General features: G+C 39.0%; 1 protein-coding gene across 1 annotated transcript in view; it reads right to left on the reverse strand.

The window, feature by feature from the left end:
• Positions 1-24,559, reverse strand: part of LOC118801755 (NACHT, LRR and PYD domains-containing protein 12-like) — a 49,695-nt gene that overhangs the window by 8,285 nt on the left and 16,851 nt on the right. Inside the window, 7 exon segments of the mRNA XM_036562117.1 lie at positions 6,462-6,635; positions 6,889-7,062; positions 10,179-10,352; positions 11,215-11,388; positions 13,871-14,044; positions 14,286-14,459; positions 23,949-24,113. Coding sequence (XP_036418010.1) covers positions 6,462-6,635; positions 6,889-7,062; positions 10,179-10,352; positions 11,215-11,388; positions 13,871-14,044; positions 14,286-14,459; positions 23,949-24,113 — 1,209 coding nt within the window.

Raw genomic sequence — 24,559 nt, forward strand, 5'->3', positions numbered from 1 at the left:
CGAGCATGCTGTCGCAAGTGCTCTTCCATAGTCTATAAGGCTCTCCTTCCAGGTGCACTGGAACACTTCTAGTTTAGTCAGGCACCATTTTCACTCTAGTTGTCTGATAGTCTGTTTTAAAGCTCGAGTATGATCATTATACCATGGGGGCAAGCTTTTTCTGCCTTACTATTTTACTTTTTAATGCAGCCATATTATCTAGAGTAGATTGAAAAGTATCCTATAAGATCTTTGTAATAATATCTAATTTGGTAGGATTAGATGTACGGCTGACCGAAGTTGATAATTGTGGAAGGTTTCTGATAAAGCTACCAGCTGTGGAGGAAGTTATAGTCTGCTTAACATGATAGCATGGTGATGAATGCACATTACCACTAAAGCGAATTTCCTATGAGATTAGGTAATGATCTGAGACTGCTGTGCTCTGGGGGAGAAAGGCTAAGTTATCTATGTTTACACCAAAGGTCAGAATTAAGTCTAGAGTGTGGTTGTGGTAGTGTGTGGGCCCCTTTATATTTTGGGTGAAAACTACAGAGTCTAAAGCATGATGTCCATTTTTATTGCACCGCCAACACACTATTCATGCCGTTCAGATTTTTCTGCCATGTAGCACCATGTCTCGTTTTGAAGTCCCATCACTGAGGATGAGCTCCATCGTTTTTACAACGGCAGCTTGGAGGCTTGATGGTTTTGCAAGCTGTACATGTTACTTCAGTTGTTCTAGCAGCAGTATGTTCAGGAAATACTCCAACATCAACTTTTCTTGAGCTGCTCTGTCAAATATGGAGTACGCCTGCCGGACCATAGTGCTCAGTTCTGCTGCCACTATCGCTTATCCCTTCCCCCTTCTACTTCCGCCTATCAGGAAGCATCGCCAACAGCATTAATGGTACTTGCCCAAACCATTGCTGGACAGCCATGGTCAGCACTGTGAGATTGCCATGTTGTTCTGCCAGCAAGTCCACAAGCACTTGAAGTATTTGTCCGTTCAGGGCCAAACATAACTGCATTGCGGTGTACACTGGTGTCCAGCCACAATGCTGAACATCCATCTGCAGCTGTGTTAAATACTGCTTTTATGCTCCATTTCTGTATTTTACAAAAGTTATTTACAGAAGTCCAGTATCTGCTGATCTAAGATCACGTGTTGTCTTTTAAAGCCATTAAAAAACTAGTAGTAGAACTTTAAAATCTATCATAAATGACAGAGGTAGCCAGTGCAGTTATTTAAAAAAGGGAGTGACATGAGCTCACTTTTTTTTATTTTTCATGATCCATGCTGCTGCATTTTGTACAAGTTGTAGGGGATGGGTTGTTTTCTTAGGAAACCCAGTAAGAAGAGCATTACAGTAATCAACTCTGCTTGTAACTAATGCATGAACAAGTTTTTCTGCATCACTCTGAGATAGAAAAGGCCAAACTTTAGTGACATTGTTTGAATGCAGATAAAATAGAGCTCAGAGTCTAAGATCACTCCCAGGTTTCGAACTTCAGGTTTGGCATATGAAGCTGAAGAACCTAGCTTTTCACAAAGCATTTTTCTTGGAGTTTTAGGAAAAGGATCAGTATTTCACTTTTTGTGAGGTAGTTCTAGAACATTCTGTGACATCCACTGAGAATTATCTAACACACAGCTGGTTAGTCTGTCTACACAGTCTTGATTATCAGAAGAACTGGAAATATATAAATGCATGTCATCAGCCTAGCTATAAAAATTGATATTATGTTTCCTAATGACATCACCTAGAGGTAACATGTACAAAAAGAAAAGCAAAAGCCCTAAAACTGAACCTTCTGGGACTCCCCAAGAAATGTTAATTTTAATGTTAATGTTTGGGCTAAAACTAGGACTGCTTAACATAAGATTTCTTATGTCTAAGATTGTTGTAGTACATTAACTTATTACTGATCATGATTCTGATGCTCTATATGTCACAGAAACCTCTCTTCTTTTTGAAATTCTTTCTCTTTTTTGTGTGTGTAAATATTTGAGGAATAAGACTTCATTTTCATTAATTATAATCTACAGACCACCAGGGCAAGTTCTTACAGGAATCTGCTGATTTTCTATGAAATTTAAAAATGTTCTCCAATAAAGTAACAATTTAATAATTTTAATATCCACCTTGACAAACCACAGAATCCACTAAGTAAGGCATTTGCATCTTAGACTCTGTTCGTTCACTCACAATATAATAGGGCCCACTCATTACTAAAACCACACTTGACTTAATTTTGACATTTGGTGTAAACACAGATCATTTAGCCATTCTTCCCTAGAGCACAGCAATCTCAGATCATTGCCTGAACTCATATGAAATCTCATTATATATGTTCATTGCCACACTGCTGTGTAATGCCTTAGAAGATGCTTAGAGGATGCTTTTTGGTTTTTTTTTTATTTGGATAATGTGGCTCTACTAAAAAGTAAAAAAGTAAAGCAGAAAAGGCTTGCACCATGGTACAATGATCATACTTGAGTTTTAAAACAGACTGAAAGCTAGAGCTAAAATGGCACCTGACTGCAGCAATCTTTACTCTTTGATTAAAAATAATAATAATAATTCTAGATCTATTCTATTATTTAGCACAGTCACTAAATTAATTAAACAGTAAACAGCTACTAAACTCATATACATATACCATCAGTCTGCAGAAGCAATGATTTTATGAATTTCTTCAATAATAAAATGATCAGGCAAACATTCAAAATGCACAATTAACCATTACAATCCTGGTGCCTACAAAGCCAATCTAGGTCCTGAGTACAGTGTAACTACTGTAGAGAAGCTGGAATGATTTACTGTAGCGAACACTGGCTGAAACTCTTCAAGCAGAGTGTTTACCCAAAAGTTAAGGGCCTTTTGGCTCCAGCAAGACTGGAAGAAGGGGTGTAAATCTGTCCCCCTACCCAGGCTCAGCCAGATTTATGGCTGAATCAAGAGGCTGCACCCCTCTCCTTTAACCTGGAGAAAAGCAGGAAACCTACGCTAGAATGTGGCAGATGCCTCTCCAAAGTACTGTGGACAACTTTTTATCTTAAGTAACAGAAAGTACATTTCTAAGGTGTTTGTCCATTCCAAACTACAACCATTCATTAGAACTCTTTTTAACTAAACTAGACATACCAAAACAGAATTTGTACGACTTTAGACGGCAAAATTACAACTTCCTAAATTCCCTAGGGATCTCAAGCATGGACCCGCAGCAACCCCAAGGGGTGAAAACGAGAATTACCACGCCACCACCTAAGCACTGTTACTCACAAAGGACTCCAGGAAAACTTATTGATATGCATGTTTGACTGTCAACCTTATCTAATTTACAAGTGATGATGCTGTATTTTTATACTCAGTTTCTTAGTGTGTATTCATCCTTTCTTTTACCAGACATTAGGAATGTGTGGGATAACCGTCTGAAAGTTACCTAAATAACCATTTAAAGTAATGTTTTTAGAACACTATGTATTTAGAACACTGAAAGTATGCACCTAGGTTTCCTTTTCACTTGTTTTATTTAGCCTTCTATTTTTACTCTTCTTGTTTACTTGATTTAGTCATTTGAAGTAATGATTGTACTGTGTTGAAAGTTCCTGCAATGAAAAGACACCCAAGGATTACCTACAAGATTGTTCTGCCTTTGCCATAGTGTTCTCAGACAATGTGGGTAGAAACTGCATGTAGATACCTAAATGTTAGGTTTGTAGGTCATGGATTTTATTTTAACCTAATTGATCTGAAAGCTGTTTGTTTAATCGAATTAAACGTTTAAACCTAGAAGGAACAAAGGAGGGAGTTCCCTGGTAGGGCGCACAGAGAAACCCCCACCAATCAGGATCAAGAATTAGGAATAGCTAATTACCCGTTAGGTGAGAGAACCTATCAACACCTGGGTTCCACCCCTGAAGGGAAGGGCCTCCAGCTGAACAAAACCAGAGTGCACCGCAAATGTGCGGGAGTTCCTGCGTTCGCAACAGAAGGATAGCTAAGTTTCTAAGTTTGTGCCGGCCTTGGTCAGAAAGACAGGTCAGAAGTATTAGAACGCTAAATTCTCAGATCTGAAACCTTGGTTTGTTTGTAACTTGCCTGTTCGTCTACACACCTTAAGTTTGAACCACCCTCAAAGAAGGAAGGAGGATATTTCTTGTCTGGCCCGGGAGGATATATTCATAACTTTAGATTCTGCTAAAGAGAGGTAGTTAGTTAAATTAGTATCACCAGCCTCAGAACCCTGATTGCAACCTGAACCTCGCCAGTGGAGTGGGAGCGGTTCGGACGCCACGGAGACCCAGCATCGCACCCAGAGCCACGCACTGATCTGTGAACAGGCCGCCCAATCAAGTCTGTCCTGAGACGACCCCGCCTGAAGTCAGCCCCCGACTCCCACGTAAGCTGGAACCATCAATTTGCAGTCAGGGCCCTGACGCCAATTTATTTAATAAGAGAGCTTTTATAGGTACATCCAACCATATAGTTATTCCCGTCCAGGCTTAGGTTAATTCTCTAGAGACTCCCCAAACCACACTGCCTCATTCCATTTAGCCGTGAATCACTTTACTCGAGCTATTTTGTCTTTCATTACTATCACTTTGTTTTGTTTTGTTTTCTTGTTTTATTTTCTATTGTTTATCATTGAATGTAGTCCAAAAGTAGTTTGATATTTAGCCAATAAATTCCCTTTTCTGAAGCATCCTTGGTGCGAGCGTTTCTCTCTCTTGCCCTGGTCTGTAGACTTCAAATAAATCCGGGTTACCTCACACCCTCACATAAGGTTCTAGCAATAATAATATTAAAAAATGCTAAACCCGTTACATTACCTTGCTGACAGACAGAGCCAGTTAAAATGATGTACTTCTCCAAACCTTCTACTTACATATTAGATTCAATTCCTACAAGTTTACTTGTAGAAATTTCAAAGCCTCTTCTAGCAATAATAAACTCCTCTCTCAGCCTTGGCTATATACCAAAAACTCTTTACCTAGCAGTAACTAGACCTCTGATTAAGAAACCTAATCTTGATCCCTGTGAGCTGTCAAATTGTAGCCCTCTTTCCATTTTTCCCTTTATATCAAAGATTTCAGAAAAATCTGTGGCACAAGTAATTTCCTACTTCTATAGAATTGTATACATGAATAAATTCAGTATGGGTTAAGGCCTCATCATTGTACAGAGACAGCACTAATGAAAACTGTAAACAATCTCTTATTATTCTGTGAACAAGGTAACATATCTTTGCTGGTTCGGCTTGATCTTAGTGCTGCATTTGATACAAAAGACCACTCCACTAGACAGCGATGTGTTTACCATACAGTGATGGAGATTAGCATTAAACTAACATGGTGTAATGCATCGTTCACAGATGGAAATTTGAAAAAAATTTCAAACATTGTAGTATTATGTAAAAATATTACAGTTGTGACTGACAGTACATTGTTAATTCATTATTTAGGCTATTCATACTGTAGTAATATACCACCACCAATGACAGCAATAATAGAAAAGAATTAACAATTAAAATGCAATTCAAAATGTAAACAAAAATGCATATTAAAACAACAGTATAACAACAATAGGCAACACTTGTTGTAGAAGAAAACTGGAAGAACTAATAGCTGTTCTAAACTATTAAATGTATTTATAGGCTTCATTTGCAAATAAGTTGAAAAAAAAACTATTAACACCCATTAACAATTATTAATACCCAGCCCAACACTACTGAACAGCATGTGTTAGTGACTCAGCATGCTAGACATGTGAGTATGATGCCCCACCATGGTAAAGGTAATTTCTCACATACATAGACTTGGGTTCCTAACTTCAGCAGTGATGCATTTATTTTATCTTTTTTTGTAATGTCAACGAAAGCTTTCAGTGATTGAGTTAACTCATTGAAGCACTGTAAAGCTTTCTATGTTATCTCTTCTCATATATGTTTGTGATACAAACTTGAAAATACATCTTTTTCTTATGCCATTGTATTTCATGTTTTAATTGTACTAAAAAAGAAGATCCACTTCAGGATACTTTTATTTTTTGCCCAGAATTGCAGCTTGAACAGGTGATCAGTGTAGCCGAACATGTTAACCTTCTACATTATGTTAATGCTGCAGAAAACAGGTGTACAAATCCGACCTTCTGCATTATGGATGTTAGGAAGTCTATTCACAATAATCATAATACTGTGATATACATCACAATAAAACTTTTGAGAAATGTACACTGTATATTGTACATATGTTCACATATGGGGCAACAGGTTAGGTCATTTTTTTTATTTGATAAATTAACACCTATTCATTTCAGATGTAGTATTTCTGCTTTGATCAGGTCAGATTACCCACCTTCCAGACCAGTTTGACCATAATGGGGCTTCCACCTGTCCAGTGCTGAGCAAAAAGCCTCACCTACATGGCAATGATCATGTTTGTGTTTTTATATAGAGACAGTAATTCAGTAACTCACTGTAGTATCTCCAGTTTACAGTGTGGATCCTTCAGTAGATCAGAGAGCAGCTTCACTCCTGACTCTCCTGGATTACTGAAGTTCAAATTCAGTTCTCTCAGGTGTGAGGGGTTTGATTTCAGAGCTGAAACCAGTGCAGCACAGCCTTCCTTTGTAATGCTGCAGTTAGACAAACTGTACAAAGAAAAAGAAAAACATATTTTAATCAATGTTTACAAACATCATCTTATACACAAACACAGAACAGAATGTCAGAAAATCACACATACAAACACACAAACATACATTCTCGCTCTCATGTAATTCTCTTTCTCACTCACACACACATGCACACACCCTGTATGTAAAAGAATTTTATGTCATACTAAGAACATCTTCTGTTGGTGTGTTTATTTGTTATTATAAAGACAATAATTCAGTAACTCACTGTAGATTCTCCAGTTTGCAGTGTGGATCCTTCAGTAGATCAGAGAGCAGATTCACTCCTGACTCTCCTGGATTATTGGAGTTCAGATCCAGCTCTCTCAGGTGTGAGGGGTTTGATTTCAGAGCTGAAACGAGAGCAGCGCAGCCTTCCTCTGTAATACTGCAGCTTGACAGACTGTAGAGAGAAGAAAAACTCATCTTTATTAACATGCATAAACATCATCTCACACACAAACTCAGAAGAACAACAGAATATCAGAGAAACACACACACACTTATATGTATATTCTCACTCATTCTTGCACATTCTCTAATGTGCATTCTCTCTCTCTCTCTCTCTCTCTCTCTCTCTTTCCCTCATGTATAGTAGGTGTAAAAGGTTGTTTTTCAAACCTATATCAGGTGAAGTTTATAGTCTATGGCACAGTGTATATTTCATCCTGTGCTGTATAGATTTAAAAAGAGTTGAAATCTAACGGAGATCACTTGGGTTAAAAAGCAGTGCTGTCTCTTTCAGAGATGTGTGGGATCTGTGCAATCACCCATTTTCCCCTTCAGTTTGCTATAAGAGCTGAAAGCAGAGGTGCATAGAGAAAAGTTGTGAAAATGAAAATGAAAAAATGAGTATTAAGGACTAAATATTGTGATAAATGTTCATAAAAGCTTTCATTTTGAAGGTTAAAAGAACAACACACATTTTCTTTTGTTTTGTGTTGTGGTTGCACAAGTTTGTTTTTATGTTGAGTAAGAGAGGCAGTGTTGTTAGCCAACTCACAAACCAAACTAGCAGCCATGGCACTATGTATTTATTAAAATATTGAGAAGCTATTTTTTTATTATCTTGTCTTATTATCTTGTCTTGTTTCTATCTTGTGCCTTCTCACTGACAAAAGTTTTACCTTTTACAACACAGGTATGTTACTCTGTATTGTATTTCCATCTTTGTACAGTAAGGAGTAATGTTGAAAGCAAAATGTCTTCTTCATGTGTTTTGTGTTAGTAGAAAAGGGCAGAAACCTTTGCAATGCAATTACTCTGTAGTACTTAGCAATATGAAATATTTTCCAATATAGCTTGTTAAGGAGTGTCCATCATTTACATGTTATGTGGGATTTTGATCCTAAATGAATATGTTGTAATGCACAAGATATCTGAATATTAAAACCCCATTTCCAAAAAAAAAGTTGGGACACTGTGCAAAATGAAAATAAAAATAGAATGCAACGATGTGCAGATCATTTAAATCCTATACTTCATTGAAAATAGTACAAAGACAACATATCAAATATTAAAACTGAGAAATGTTATTGTTTATTGAGAAATATTCACCCATGTTCAATTTAATGCCAACAACACATTCCAAAAAAGTTAGGAGAGGGGCAACAAAAGGCTGGAAAAGTTGTGTAAAATTAAAAAACTCCTAGTGGTTGATTGGCAACAGGTCAGTAACATGATTGTGTATAAAAAGAGCTTCCCAGAGAGGCTGAGTCTTTCAGAAATAAAGATGAGGAGGGGTTCACCAGGGGTTTCACAAGCAAATAGTGCAACAATTCAAGAATAACGTTTCTCAACATAAAATAGCAATTAACTTTTGTTTTTCATCATCTACAGTACATAATAACATTAAAAGATTCAGAGAATCTGCAGACATCTCTGTATACAAGAGACAAGGCTGAAAACCAGCATTGGCTGGCCATGATCTTCAGGGCCCTCAGGCTGCACGACATTACAAACAGACATGATTCTGTAGTGGAAATTATTGCATGGGCTCAGGAACACTTCTGAAAACCACCGTCTGTGAATACAGTTTATCTGTGCATCCACAAATGCATATTAAAACTCTAAAATGGCAAGAAAAAATCATTTATAAACAGGATCCAGAAACACTGCCACATTCTCTGGGCCAGAGCTCATTTAAAATGGACTGAGGTAAAGTGGAAAAGTGTCCTGTGGTCCGACAAATCAACATGTCAAATTCTTTTTGGAAATCATGGACACTGTGTCCTCCGGGCTAAAGACTACTCAGCTTGTTATCAGTGCACAGTTCAAAAGTCAGTATTAATGATGGCATAGGGGTGCATTAGTGCACATGGCATGGGTGACATGCACATCTGTGAAGGCACCATTAATGCTGAACAATATATAAATGTTTTGGCAACATTTGCTGCCATCCAGATGATGTCGTTTTTTAGGAAAGGCCTTGATTGTTTTTAGCTAGAAATTGTAAAACCACATTCTGCATTACAACAGCATTGCTCCATATTAAAAGAGTCCCAGTACTAAAGTGACCTGCCTGCAGTCCAGACCTGCTTGAAAACATTTGGAGAGTTATGAAATGAAAAATACAACAAAGGAGATCCTGAATTGAGGAGAATCTTAAATCCTATATCAAGCAAGAATTGTAAAACATTTCACTTTCTAAACTACAGCAGTAGGCCGCCTCAGTTCCTAAATGCTTACAGAGTTTTTAAAAGAAGAGGCAATGAAACACAGTGGTAAACACGCCCCATCCCAACTTTTTTGGAACGTGTGGTTGGCATCAAATTCAAAATAGGCATGTATTTTTCAAAAAAAAAAATGCTTTTCTGAGTTTCAACATTTAATATGTTGTCTTGTAGTATTTTCCTTTAAAATATGGTTTACATGATTTGCATATCATTGCATTCTATTTTTATTTACATTTTGCACAGCAACCCAACTTTTTTGGAAACGGGGTTGTACTATTTCCCACTAGAAAACATTTAAAATTGTCATACAGTGGTATGATATGTCTGCAATTGATTAATTTTATTTCTTGTGAAGATTTAACCGCTTTATAACTAGCATTTAAATGTGTATTATCATTTATTCTTTTATTAATGTAAATATTTTCTGGAAAAGACCATATTTTGTAAGAATTTATGCAGTCTGCAGTGAGAGCTGAAAGGAGAGCGGTTTCTACATTGTGCCTTCACACTGACAACAAACTGTTTCATCTTTTACAAGCCAGAGCAATTGTTCCTACTTATGTGTAGTTTTATGACATGTAACACAGAATGGAAGCCATGGCTCACAGTTCAGTGGTTTAAGCAGTTTTACGCTAGTTATACACATACTTTCTCTCTCTCACTAATAAATGTTTTTTCTCTCTCTGATGTACATACTGTCACTCATGTACATACTTTATCTCTCATAAACATTCTATCTCTAGCTCACTCACACATGCTGTGATTGTAGAAGAGTTCTAGCAGTCTAATAACATATGTTGGTGTGTTTGTGTGTTTACGCAGACATAGTAATTCAGTAACTCACTGTAGTTTCTCCAGTTTACAGTATGGATCCTTCAGTAGATCAGAGAGCAGATTCACTCCTGACTCTCCTGGTTCATTGTAGTTCAGATTCAGCTCTCTCAGGTGTGAGGGGTTTGATTTCAGAGCTGAAACCAGAGCAGCACAGCCTTCCCCTGTAATACTGCAGTTGGACAGCCTGTGGAGAGAAGAAAAACTCATAAACATCATCTCATACACAAACATAGAAGAATAACAAATTGTCAGATAATCACACAAACACACACACAGTTGTACAAAGAAAATGTTTTTTGTCATTCTAATAGCATCTTCTGTTGGTGTCCAACAGACCAAATCAGATTTTTCTAAACATAAAGATGAACATAAATAATTTACAATAAATACAAACATACAGACACAACATTGGCAATAACAGTACAGTTTTGTGTTTGAAACTGTAATGTCAAATGTACCCACATGTAATGGATTTTTCACTAATATGTAACCAATATATGGTATATTACTATGTTAATAGCTTTTTTTAGAATTATGATTTTTTAGTGAGTTTGATATAAGGTGACATAAAGTATGACCAGTATTAGCATATATGTTATGTGCTACAGAACAGAAGTGTTTTTGCTCATATTTTTACAATCAACAGAGAAAATCTGAAGCTTTGTTTGATTTTACACATGACTCTATGTAAAAATAGACATTTGTGTGAGTGTGTGTGCAGAATGGTTCAGTTTACTTCACATTAGCCATTAAGGTAAGCTAACTAGTAAGCAACGTATCTAATTAAGTTAAATTAAATGTTTTTGAATGACATAAAAAACACTAAAGTGAGTTTCATAAATGGTTTCAGCTATCTCTTGAGTAGGTGGGAAGTGAATAAGAACCAAAAGCTCAGGTGGTTTTTGTTTAGGTAAGTTCTTGTTTTTGAATGTGGAGTGGGGAAACACTCTCATCAAGTGAACGTTTCTTTATTAACCCTATAGTAAGTTATTTTCTCTTGTTATAATGCTGATTTGACCTATAGAGACAGTAGTTCAGTAACTCACTGTAAGTTCTCCAGTTTACAGTGTGGATCCTTCAGTAGATCAGAGAGCAGCTTCACTCCTGACTCTCCTGGTTTATTGTAGTTCAGATTCAGCTCTCTCAGATGTGAGGGGTTTGATTTCAGAGCTGAAGCCAGAGCAGCACAACCTTCCTCTGTGATACTACATTGTTCCAGCCTGTAGAGAGAAAAAAGTAACAAGAATGTAACAAGAATGAAAATCTTTAGGTGACAATCATAAACATCCACAGAAGAAAAGCAAAATATTAGAGAATCACATAGACATGCATGCAGACACACACACACGTACATTCTCTCTTTCTTTCACTCATGTACATTCTGTGCCTGCTGTACTGAGCCTTTTGCAGATGCAATTTCTTTGACACATTCTGCCCATGTTCTGTACAAAACTGGTACATGAGTCTAACAACTGTGCACATGAAAAAATACAGAATGCCCCAGTCTCGCTCATGTGTATACCTGCAAGTTCACGCTGCACAAAATGGGTGAGGATTGCACTAAAATGTGTGGAGATGCCACTGATTACATTGTCCGCTTAATTTACTGAAGCTTGAGCAGCTGAGAGTTTGTGTTGATTTTTATCGCTTTTTTAAAATCAGGCATAAATTTGCATGAGTCACAAAAGATGTGATGCTAAGAGTAGATGCAGTGTAAATGAAAACAGAAACTCTCTAAGGATGAAAGGACATTTACCAACAAAATAACATCCCTGAAGCCATTATATCATTCAGCTTAGCCTCTTGCAAACTTGCATACTTTTAAGAAAGTCTAAATTAACCTGCTGTTTTCTAAATTAAATGGTGGTGGGAGAGCCCACTGTCATTTTCTGTTATGGCCTGACCCTAGGCTGGGTCATAACAAATGTCACAAAAAAGAAAAGCTAATAATATCATGATCAAATTTAAATATATATTTTTTTTCATATGAAATCCATAGAACATTTTGATGAATATGTGAATTTCCCATAAAAACAAATTTTGAATTTTATGTAGAGATATGACTTTTTATTGGTTACTTGCACAAGAAACTTAAAGTGTACTTGCAAAATTTCATTACTGTACTCCGGATGACTTTGCAATGTTTAATATTGATTTATTTTTCCCATTTTAGCTTTTAAATCACCTCTTATATAATTTAACTGAAGCTGACATTTAAACTGTATATAAAAACAACAGCAGAAATCATATTTCACTCCAAATTGAATAAATTGATGTTAATAAATTAAGACAATTTCACATATGAAACTAAACAGTTTCCAACCATCTGGTTGTAGATCCAAAAAAATACTTTCATCCTTCAAGGAACAGTGAAAATTTCCTCCACATTCCACACAGGAATTCCATGAAGAAAATGAACTTTGGATATTTGGAAAATATCCATCATGTGAGACTGAACCCGTACGGGCGCTGTATACAGAGAATGACTGTTAGCATTAGAAGTTAACAGCAAAACAAACCCCAACCTTCAGAGCTCTTTCAGAATCCCTGCCCTTAAAATTCATAGACATGCATTGCCAAGGTAAATGATATTGGGCTGTTGAACTTGTTTTTGTAGATCTTTGTGGCCAAAAAACTGATCACAAATGTTGTATGAATTATGTCTTTTATATCATATGATAAGTCCTAACTTCATATTGTTTCCAAAAATACTGTAAACTGTCAATAAAGCATTGATATAAGTTTTGGAGTCTGTATGAGTTATTACTGAACAACAAACATTTGAGCAGTAGTGCACACACATGCATGTAACAAGAATTTAAAAAACAGATTAATTTGTTTATTTATGTTCACTTAGTTATTAAATGTTTGATAGTAGCCATTACTGTCTTGCACACTCAAAAAACAATACTGAGTATTCATGTTTGATGCATTTCTTTAGTTAAAAGTGGAGTAGTATTTGAGTTGTACTTGCATGTGTTTTGTAATTGGTCATTTAGACTAACAGTTAAGTAGGACAGTAGTTATCAATCCCAGAGCAGAGAAGGACTCATTAGGCTTCTAACAATTTATGCCAATAATATGATAACATTTTTCTTATGCTTTATGTATGAAGTAATTTGATCTGTAAATAATTAAGTCATGTTAGCTAATGAACATACCACAATTTACTTTCACCTTCTGTTCAGTTTCCTCTGTTTACCTCAGTTTTAGTTTGCCAATCATTTTACATCAGATACTACAACCACTTTGTTACAGAAACATTTTCATTGTGTTGTGGCTCACTTCTGTTGTGTTGTGACGGCTTTGCAGCATTTCTGTAGTTGCATGTGTTTTCTGTATTTGCCGTGCATTTGTGAAATGTTGTTCAGGTGTAGTCATGTTTACTGTATTTGCAGGGTGTTTATGAGTTTGTAATGTACTTCAGGTGTAATCATGTTTACTGTATTTGCAGGTTGTTGCAGAGTGTTTATCCACATCTGATGTTCACTATGTAAAAACAACCCTTGATGCTGGATTAATCTCCAACTGTCACATCCACTTCAGCTTTACAAGTGCATATATTGCTCTATTTCACCCCATCTTTTAACATAAGATTGGCCATGGTGTTGTCTCATCTCTCTCCCTCTCTATTTCTCTCTGTCACTTGTACATTTTCTCTCTCTCATTTTTTCCAATAGAGACAGTACTTCAGTAACTCACTGTAGTGTCTCCAGTTTACACTGTGGATCCTGCAGTAGATCAGAGAGCAGCTTCACTCCTGACTGTCCTGGTTTATTGAGGTTTAGATTCAGCTCTTTCAGGTGTGAAGGGTTTGAATTCAGAGCTGAAACCAGAGCAGCACAGCCTTCCTCTGTAACACTGCAGTTAAACAGTCTGTAGAGGCAAGAAGAAAAACTCACATCTTTATTATTAACATTCAAAAACACGATTTCACACAAGCACAGAATAATTGGGATATCAGAAAATCACACACACTTATACTCAAACAACACATACAAAAATACACATACACATGCACACACATACACACATATACAAACACTGCATGTGTCATTCTAATAACATTTTCTATTGGTATGATTGTAAGTTCATATAGAGAAAGTCAGTAACACACAATAGTTTCTCCAGTTTAAAGTGTGGATCCTTCAGTAGATCAGAGAGCAGCTTCATTTCTGACTCTCCTGGTTTATTAAGGCTCAAATCCAGCTCTCTCAGGTGTGAGGGGTTTGATTTCAGAGCTGAAACCAGAGCAGCACATCCTTCCTCTGTAATACTGCAGTTAGACAGCCTGCAGAGAGAAGTAAACCCCACATCTTTATTAACATTCATAAATACCTTCTCACACACAAAAACAATAAGAATATCAATGAATCACACTGTTATGACTCCCACCAACCTCTTGACGTTGGATGGACTGCCCTGGGGGCGTTTGACCTCTCAGGGGCAGTGTGGTTTTGGGGTCATATTGATTGTTTGCACATGAGGAAGTGATTATTGAGAATTTTTAAGCTCTTTGGAGTGACACTTACTCTCCCAGCTCTTTATATGAGTGTGTTTTGCCTTAAGTAGTGGAGGAAACTGTGGTTTAGTGTGTTCCAGCTGAGCTAGTTTTCCAGCTCTTCCACCAGAACACTAGTTGTTATTTTGTTTTGTTATTTTGCCTTTGTCATTTTTGGAGGTAATCGCAGGTGGAGACTTGATTCTCCTTAGCAGTTGGGCACTTATGCTCCTTGTGTCTAATAAAAGGAGCAGTTCTCATGAAGTTAAGCATCTAAAGTTGCTTCATGTCTGGCAAGCCTCTAAAGATTAGCAAGAATTTGTGAGTTTTTTTTCTTTTTTGTTAGGCAGGTTAGGTGTAGAGTTGCTGTAAACTAGGATTTATGGTTGTTTCTTTCTTTTGGGAGAGTAGGGAGTGGTAGATAAAGCAGGAGGGCAGCATGTTTGTAGCAGTAGCAAAGGTAGCATGGCCTGCATTAGCAGCAATAGTGCAGACTGCACTTTGCAGCAGTAGCAGCAGCTTTTGCCAACATGAGCAGTTCAAAATTATGTTTAGTTTTAGGATAGCAATGACGTGTGTGACTTAGAAAATGTGTGGCTTAGTACATTTTAAACAAACATTGTATGTTTGGGAAATCAGTTCCAATGAGAGAGTTACAGTGAGTGACATTCATCTCCAAAGTAGACATGGCTTTTACTGTAAAGGATTCTGTTGACGGGCTTTAGTGAAAAAATTAGTGAAACTCTATATTGAAGTTTCACTTACATTTGTTAGGAGTCAAGACCATGAACTAAAACTAAAACAGCTGGCTTTGAGGGAAAACCAGTTGCAGATAAAAGCAGCTAAGCACAGATGTTAGCATGAGGCTCGAGTTCTTAAAGAAAAGAAGTAGAACATGATTTTGAGTTAAAGTTACAGCATCAGCTAGCATTGAAGAAGTTAGAAATGCAAATGCAACATAGTCGCGAACGGGAAGAAAGAGATTTTGAATTAGATAAATTAGACTTAGAATTGGCAGTAAAATGGGAAGTAGTGAGAGTCACCTTGTTCTATAGGAACATCTGTGGTGGCACCACAAATAGAATAAGCTATGCTAGGATCTGCAACACAAATAGAACCAGTGTGTGACCTCAGTAAATATATAAAAATGGTTCCTTCATTTGTTGAAAAATGTTGGAAAATACTTTTTTTTCAATTTGAGCGTGTTACTACTGTGTTAAGGTGGCCGAGGGAGGGTTGGCCTTTGATTTTGTAGCGTGTGCTTATATTTAACTCACTGTGGAGCAGAGTTCAAAATGCAATACAGTAAAGAAAGCAATTTTGCATGCACATGAATTAGTACCTGAAGCATATCAGCAATGTTTCAGAACACCAAACTTTTATAGAATAGGAAAAGGGATTACTTGATAGGTGAAGTGCATCTCAAAAGACTGAAAGCAGGGAACAACTTTGTCAATTGTATTTCTGAAAATGTAGTTGTCTAAACCAACAGAAGGGTTGTGACCTAGTTGAGGCTGCGGTCTGAACCGATTGTCATGCCTCCCTCTGGACCACCTGAAATTACAGCCAACTTGGCAAACTTGGACTATAATTTCCAGAAACCCTTGCTCCATCATATGTCTCAGGACTCATCCAGATCCAGTTATCAACATTCAGCTTCTCCGGACTTTTAATCACTTTTACCTGTTCAATGTGATGAGTGTTCCCACAAAGGGGTTGGTTTCAAAATCTTGTTACTGTTTGCTACTGACAATCATCTCTTGTTGTTTCAGCTTTAATTGACTGAGGAGCTGAAGGGAAATTTCCTACATTCTGATGTGGTGGCTCAACTACACATCCTAGTGCAACCTCTCCTTAAAGTAGTCATGCTGGATGGAGGACCCGTTGTACTGGATCCCATCACTTCCGTCACTGAACCAATTCAATTAGAGGCCAGCTTTCTTCACAAAGAGCAACTTTCATTTCTAGTCATTGACTCTTCAGAATTCTCTGTTATTTTAGGACTCCTTTGGTTGCAGAAACACAATCCTCAAATCTCATGGTCCAATCAGGAGATCACAGTATGGTCAGATTTTTGTTTTTCAAATTGCCTCACTTCTGCAGAGAGTATGATCTACTTCCATAGAAACCCATAACCCACACACAATACTGAAATTCCCCCCTGACTACTTTGACTTGATAAAGGTATTTAGTAAAAATAATCCCACTAAATTGCCTCCTCATCACACATATGACTGCTCTATCTGGATTTTTCTTTGTGAAAAAGAAGGATGGCAGTCTTAGGCCTTGCATTGATTAATGTGCTCTCAGTAACAATAACAGAAAAATGTATATACCCTTTACCATTGATCCCCATTGCCTTGGAACAACTTTGTGGCTTTTTTTTCACCAAATTAGAACTTCATAGTGCCACAACTTAGTCTGTATTGAGGAAGGTAATGAGTGGAAAACACTAGGGGGCACTATGCCTACATAGGTATGTCATTCGGTCTGTCCAATGCTCCACCAGTGTTTCAGTCATTTATAAATGATGTCCTTCAAGACATGATTGGATGACAAATTACATACATAGATGACATATTGATTTACTCATCTAATTACAACACTCCTATCAGGTTTGTCAATGTCTGTTAGACAATGATTTGCATGTTAAAGGAGAAAAATGCAAATTTCAAAGCCATCTTCAACTGGCCCACTGTGACATTCATTAAGGACCTTCAAAGGTTCTTATTTTTTGCTAATTTCAAACATTATTAGAAACTTTAGTGCTCTTGCCGGTCCTCTCACTGCTCTACCTAAGAGAGCATCTAAAAAGTCAGAGTGGAGTCTAGCAACAGTCCATCAGTCTGAGCCCGAGTCTATTCTTCCTCCCTCTGTCCACATAGCATTCGCTGGGAAATTGATGAAGAAATCACTAGAGCCATAGAAAACTGCAACATCCCAGACAGCTGTCTGCAAAATAAGCTGTATGTTCCAGTTCAATTTTGTGACCATCTTGTTACTTGGGCTCACTTCTTTTCTCACCTCTGGTCATTCTGGGGAATTCAACACACAAGAACTTCTGACAAAACACTACTGTTGGGAAACACAAACAGAATGTAGACAAGTTTGTCTCATCATGTTCTGTATGTGCTCAAAGCAAAATACCTAACACTCTCCCAGACGATAAACTAATGCCTCTCCCTGTGCCAGAACATCCATGGTCACATACTGCAGTTGATTTTGCTACTAACTTACCTCCATCTGACAGTTTTACTACTATTAAGACTATAGTAGACCATTTTTCAAGAGGCATTATGTTCATTCCTTTTTAAAGAAAATATGCTTTTGACACTGCCTTAGCACTGTACAACCACAATTTCCATAATTTTGGTATACCTGAAGATATAGTGTCTGCTAAAGGTTCTCAATTCACTTCTAGAGTGTGGGCAGGATTTTGTGAACACATTAGTATTAACATCAGTCTCACCTCCAGTTCCCAATGTGAACAGGTTAATCAAGACAAAGCAAGGCGAGTTTATTTATATAGCGCCTTTTAAAACACTGCTTTCATTCAAAGTGCTTAAGAGTTAGGAAAATTTCTTAAAGCATTTTGTCACAATAACCCTGCAGATTGGTCCCACTTTTTGATTTGGGCTGAAACTGCACAAAACGCCATGGCTTGTCCTGCCACTCCTATAACTCCTTTTCAGTGCATCTTAGGCGATCAGCCCCCACCACGGACTGCTATTCCTTCTGACATCCGGCTGTCGACGATTGGATGAGGTGCAGCAAGGAGGTCTGGGAATAGACTCACTGCAGCATTGAGGCGGCCCTTCAGTGCACTAAGGAGAAAACCGACAGGCACTGTGGGGAGACACCCTCCTTTCAGCCAGGTGACCGGGTTTGGTTGTCCACTCAGGACCTCAGGTTTGGGGAGGGCAGTTGTAAGTTGCTATGTAAATTCATGGGTGCTTTGCAGATGTTTATGTTTCAAGTTTCAAGTTTCAGGTTTATTTGTCATTTGCACAACATGTTAGGACATTCATGCACTGAAATGCTTGTGGTGAGGCTCAGGTAATCACTCTACAGAAAGTAAACAAAGCATGTACAAGTCTGCTATGTACAAACATTTATATTAAACAAGGAATAATCTTTGAAGAATATATACATTTTAAAGTAACTTAAGTGACTCAGTGTTATTGTTATTTAAAGTGACTTAGTGTTAGTATTTATAGCAGTAATATGATACAATAATAATACTGACAAAGTAACTGAGTGAAATTGTAATTGGGGAAGGACCCACAGCTTCACAGCTTGTTCAGAAGCCTGACAGCCTGTGGGTAGAAACTGTTCATTAACCAGGTTGTTCTAGCCTGTATGCTGCGAAATCTCCTGCCTGATGGCAGAATGGTGAACAGGCTGTGCGCTGGGTGGCTGCTGTCTGACCGGATCTTTTTGATTTTCCTGAGGCAGCGGGACTGATACCTGTCCTGTAAGGCTGGTAGTTTGTTGCCTATGATGCCTTCTGCCATCCTCATCACTCCTTTTAAGGGCCTTACGGTCACAGGTTGTGCAGCCGCTGTACCAGACAGTGATGCAGCCCATGAGGATGCTCTCTATGGTGCATCTGTAGAAGTTGGTGAGGGTCTGAGAAGGCAGACCAAACTTCCTCAGCATGCACAGGAAGAAGAGGTGCTGACAGACAGATCTCACAATAGTGTTGGTGTGAAGGGACCAGGTTAGGGCATCAGTGAGGTATACACCAAGAAACTTCACACTGCTGACTCTCTCCACTTCGGCTCCATTGATGACTGGGGAGAATGACCACCCTTCTGCAGCTTCCTGTAGTCCACGGTCATCTCCTTTGTTTTGCTGATGTTAAGACAGAGATTGCTGCCATGGCACCACTCTGACAGAGCACTATCCTCATCTCTGTAGGCTGTTTCATCTCCATCAGTGATGAGGCCTAGGATGGTAGTGTCATCAGCAAACTTGAAGATGATGTTAGATGTGTATTTGGCTACATAGTCAGGTGTATAAAGGGAGTACAAGAGGGGGCTGAGTACACATCCCTGGGGAGCCCCTGTGCTCAGAGTCAGTGTGGAGGAAAAGCTGTTCCCAACTTTCAGCACCTGGGGTCTGCTCATCAGGAAGTCCAGTATACAGTTGCAGAGATGAGAGTTCAAACCCAAGTCTGTGAGCTTAGCTGTAATCTATGAACAGCATTCTTACATATGTGTTCTTTCTGTCCAGGTTTGTGAGGGCAGTGTGTATTGTTAGTGCAATGGCGTCATCTGTGGATCTGTTGGAGCGGTATGCAAATTGGTGAGGGTCCATGGTGGCTGGAAGTGTTGAGCAGATGTGAGCTTTGACCAGCTGCTCGAAGCACTTCATAAGTGTTGATGTCAGTGCAACAGGGTGGTAGTCATTCAGGCAGGTGATAGCCTGAAGGATCTCACCACCTCAGACAGGGGAATGGCTAGAGTGCAGCTCTCTTCATCTACTGGGAGTTTCTCAGCAGGTGAGGTGTTAGTTGCTTCAAAACGAGCATAATGAGCATTAAGCTCAACTGCAAGTGAGGAGGAAGAGCCCCTATCACAGATCACACCTTCTTTGTAGTCAGTGATAGTACGCAGTCCACTCCACATATGTCTGAGATCAGAGCCAAGATAGATTCCACTCTGTCCCTGTACCTCCTTTTGGCCAGCCTGATGGTCCTCTGAAGGTCATATCTGGCCTTCTTGTAGCTAGCCAAGTCACCAGAGTTGTAGGTAGCAGCCCAAGCTCTTAGTTTGGCTCGAACCTCAGCATTCAACCAGGGTTTCTGGTTGGGAAATGTTCTGATGTTGATTTTTGGTAGAATGTCTTCAGTGCATTTATTGATGTAGCTTGTCAGTGTATTCATTGATGTCTGTGCCAGCTGCAACACGGAACATCTTCCAGTCTGTGGATTCAAAGCAGTCCTGAAGTGTGAAGATGGCCTCCCCTCTCCATTGATAGACTGATCTGAGAACTGGTTTCGCCTGTTAAAGTCTTTGTTTGTATGCGGGTAGGAGAAGAATTGAGGTGTGATCAGCTTTGCCGAAGGCAGGACGGGGGAGTGGTTTGTAACTGTCCTTGAGTGCAAGAGTCAAGAGTCTGTTATCCTCCGGTGGGAAATTTAATGTGCTGGTAGTATTTGGGCAGAACCTTCTTCAAGTTTGTCCTGTTAAAATCACAATAAAAACAGCCTCAGGGTGAATGTTCTCAAGTACATTAATGGTCTTGTACAAAAGTTCCAATGCACGTGACTTATCTGCCTGAGGTGGGATGTAGACTGTGGTGAGAATGACTGAGCTAAAGTCCCTGGGAAAAAAAGAGCCAAACTTTGACTGTTGTGAGTTCAATGTCTGGAGAGCAGTGACTGGCTAGAACCGCTACATCTGTTCCCCATCGAGAGTTCACCATAACACATACCCCACTGCCTCTGCCCTTACCAGAGTTCAGAGTTCTGTCCTGATGGGAGATGGAGAAGCCGGTTGGTGTGATGCCTTTGTTTGGTATTGCCATGGATAGCCATGTCTCTGTGAGCACTACAACGCAGCAGCTCTCAATGTCACGCTGAAAGTTGATCCATGAGTTCAGTTTGTCAATTTTGTTCTCCAGCAATTGAACATTTGCAAGCAAAATACTTGGAAGCAGAGGGCTGAAGAACCTTTTACTTGTCCTGAATAATATCCCAGTGCGTCTACCCCTCTTGCGCTTCCTCCTGCTCCGCCGGCGTTTGCATGTTGGTAAACAAAGAGGCAGAGAAGCCGCAAAGGGGCTCAGATCTGTATTTCACCCTCATTTCATGTGTCCCTCCTTAAGTCTGTGGTGCCAGGGACTCTGGATGAGGTGTCATCTGACAGGGCTCTGCTGGAACCACTGGAGGTGGATGGTGCATTGTCCATCAGATGCTGGACTATCGGTGATGTGGCGGGATCCTCCAGTATCTGATTGACTGGGAGGCATACGGCCTAGAGGAGATAAGCTGGGTTCCAGCTAAAGATGTCCTGGACCCTGGGTTGGTGGTGGATTTTCATACCAGGCATCCCAAGAAACCAGCTCCTGGGAAAACCATCTCCAGTTCTTGCCTGGTCTGACCCAATATGTGATCCAGTAGCCTCTCTCTTGTCCAGCACCAGGATAGCTCAGGGTAATGCCTACTGATGCCTCTGGTCGGGTAGGAAGTGGTTATTGTGGGTGCCCTCATTCCTCAGCCATCCCGGACTCCTTTTGGAGGGGGTACTGTCATGCTTCCCCCCGCCCAGCTGAAACTACAGCAAACTTGGCCGCCTCGGACTACAATTCCCAGAACCCCTTGTCCCATCACATGTCTCAGGACTCATCCAGATCCACCTATCACCTATCATACCAAGCGTTCCTTCACATCTGTTAACCTATTCATGTGTCTGTCCTGTTTTCTGTTAATGACCTTGCTTCTTATCTTGTCCCTTTGCTCAGTTTTGGTTCTTCTTTTGGTTTCTTACTGTCTGTTTTTGTTTTAATTACTGTGGTTTTGAATCATCCTTTTGGCACTAAAGCTCTTAACTCTAGCCTGATCTGTGAATGCCTGGTCCTGTCTTCCACCGTTACACCAATACATACACCAATAAAAAATTTACAAGAAATGGGGGGGGGGAGGAAAATGGAAAGTGTTTAGAGGAATAGCAGAAAGGCAAGTGCAGATGAGAGTAGTGCAGAGTCAGGTGCCTTACCTGTAAACCATAGAATTCCCAGTCAGAAATTTTTATTGAAAAAGCAAGGGCACAAGGTTTCTGACTGTCCTACCCTTAATAAGAGGGGTAAATAAGTAAAACCTGTAGGGTTAGATGGGTCTTGTCAGTCCTTAGCTAGTGATGAAGCCTCTGAAGGCCTTGCTGTTTCATTTCCAGGGAGGAACTGTAATGATAGCTAAAAAATTATGCCCCATTAATTACAGATGGATTTGTGTCTCTTCTTGGTAGTGAGATGACTATGCATTTTGAGAGATACTGGGGCTGGCCAATCATTTTTGCTAGAGGGTGTTTTGCTCAGAGCTACTGGTACATGAGTGCTCATTGGAGATACTGAGATGAGTTTTATTGAAGTATGCTTACGTTGAGTTCATTTTTCCTCTAAATTACTGATATGGATTTTATGCCTCATCCCTTCCTATACCTGGTGTCACTTTTATTTTAGGAGATGACTTAGCAGGGGGTAGCGTGTGAGGGATGTTTGATGCTTCCCCCAAACACTGAGGCCTTGTCTGTTATGACTTCAGTCCCCCGGCTTCTGACTATTTAGATGAATGTGGTCAGAAATTTCCCAATTTCATTTGTGCAACAACAAAAGGTGACAGACGTTGAGGCAGCAGACATTTCTCTTACACATACATAGAGATGAAGGTTGGGATATCTGTCCTGTTTTACTGAACCTGGGTGCATTAATGATTTTGCTGCTGGGGATATTTCATTTGGTAGCATGAAAGCTAAAAAGGCTGAAGTAATAAATACTCTTGGAGACCCTGAAGCAGTAATAATGGAGGATCACTCTGAGTTTAAAGACAAGCGGACTGACACCTTTTCATCATTGCTAAATGTTTCTCATAATGACATGGTCTGTGAACAGTTAGCTGACAATATCCTTTTTTTTTGAGAGAGAAGTTTTATTGTACAAAAATTGGGTTTTTAAGAGAGGTTCTTTATACACCAAGGCTGTTCAGCTCGTGGTTCCTTTTAAGTTTTTAAGTTTGGGAAGGTTGTGTTGGAAGTAGTTATAATGGTTTGGCAGGCCATGCTGGATTCCAAAAGAGATATGATCGCAGAGTGCATCAATTCTTTTGGCCTGGTTTAAAGAAAGATGTGTCAAGTTACCAGGAGGTCAAACCAGAAAGTACCTGCTGCTCCACTACAACCAATTCTGGTTGTCTCTATCTCTTTCGAGCACTTAGTAGTAGACTGTGTGGGTCCCCTGCCATGTTCTAGGACGTGACAGTTTCTTCATGACTGTTATGTGTCAGTGTACATGGTATCCAGCATCTTATCTATTATGTTCAATAATCGCTAGGAATATTCTAAATCCCTTAAAATCCCAGGTGTATTACATACCAAGGATTATTACTCAGCAACTACAGGGACACCAAAGCAAACAAATTAAGCTATTCTTAGGTTATAGAAGTGTGTAATAAAACTTTGGGCCCACCAGCAGTATATATATATATTTTTTATGTCATTGTAATGACATCTTCTGTTAGTTTTTGTGTGTTTATACAGAGACAGTAATTCAGTAACTCACTGTAGTCTCTCCAGTTTACAGTGTGGATCCTCCAGTAGATCAGAGAGCAGCTTCAATCCTGCTTTATTGTAGCTCAGATTTAGCTCTCTCAGCTGTGAGGGGTTTGATTTCAGAGCTGAAACCAGAGCAGCACAGCCTTCCTCTGTAATACTGTAGTTATGCAGCCTGTAGAGAGAAGAGGACAAATTTACATCTTTAATAATGTTCATATGCATCATCTTAAACACAGAAGAATAACAATATAGAATATCAGGGGATCTCACACACACTCACAACACACACACAAACATTCTCTCTCTCTCTCTTTCTCTCTCTTTTTCTCTCATGTACATTCTCTGTTTCCCACTCATGTACACTTTAATATACATTTTCTTTCTCTGTCTCTCTCTCTCTCAATCCCTCTCACCCTCTCTCTCTCACACACAAGATAAAGTGAATCCTTGTAGAGACATACCTAGGTTTCTGCACTGATTACTAATAAAATGTGGTCTGACCATTATCTAAGTCAAAATCACAAACACAGATGAACAAAAAGAGTACTTTCCACTGAGCCTTTTTTGAGCACATTGACTAAACATCTACAGTGCACATTAGACAATGTAAGTGAACCC

This window comes from Colossoma macropomum, unplaced genomic scaffold (genome assembly GCF_904425465.1).
Source record: "Colossoma macropomum unplaced genomic scaffold, Colossoma_macropomum, whole genome shotgun sequence".
Lineage (NCBI taxonomy): Eukaryota > Metazoa > Chordata > Actinopteri > Characiformes > Serrasalmidae > Colossoma > Colossoma macropomum.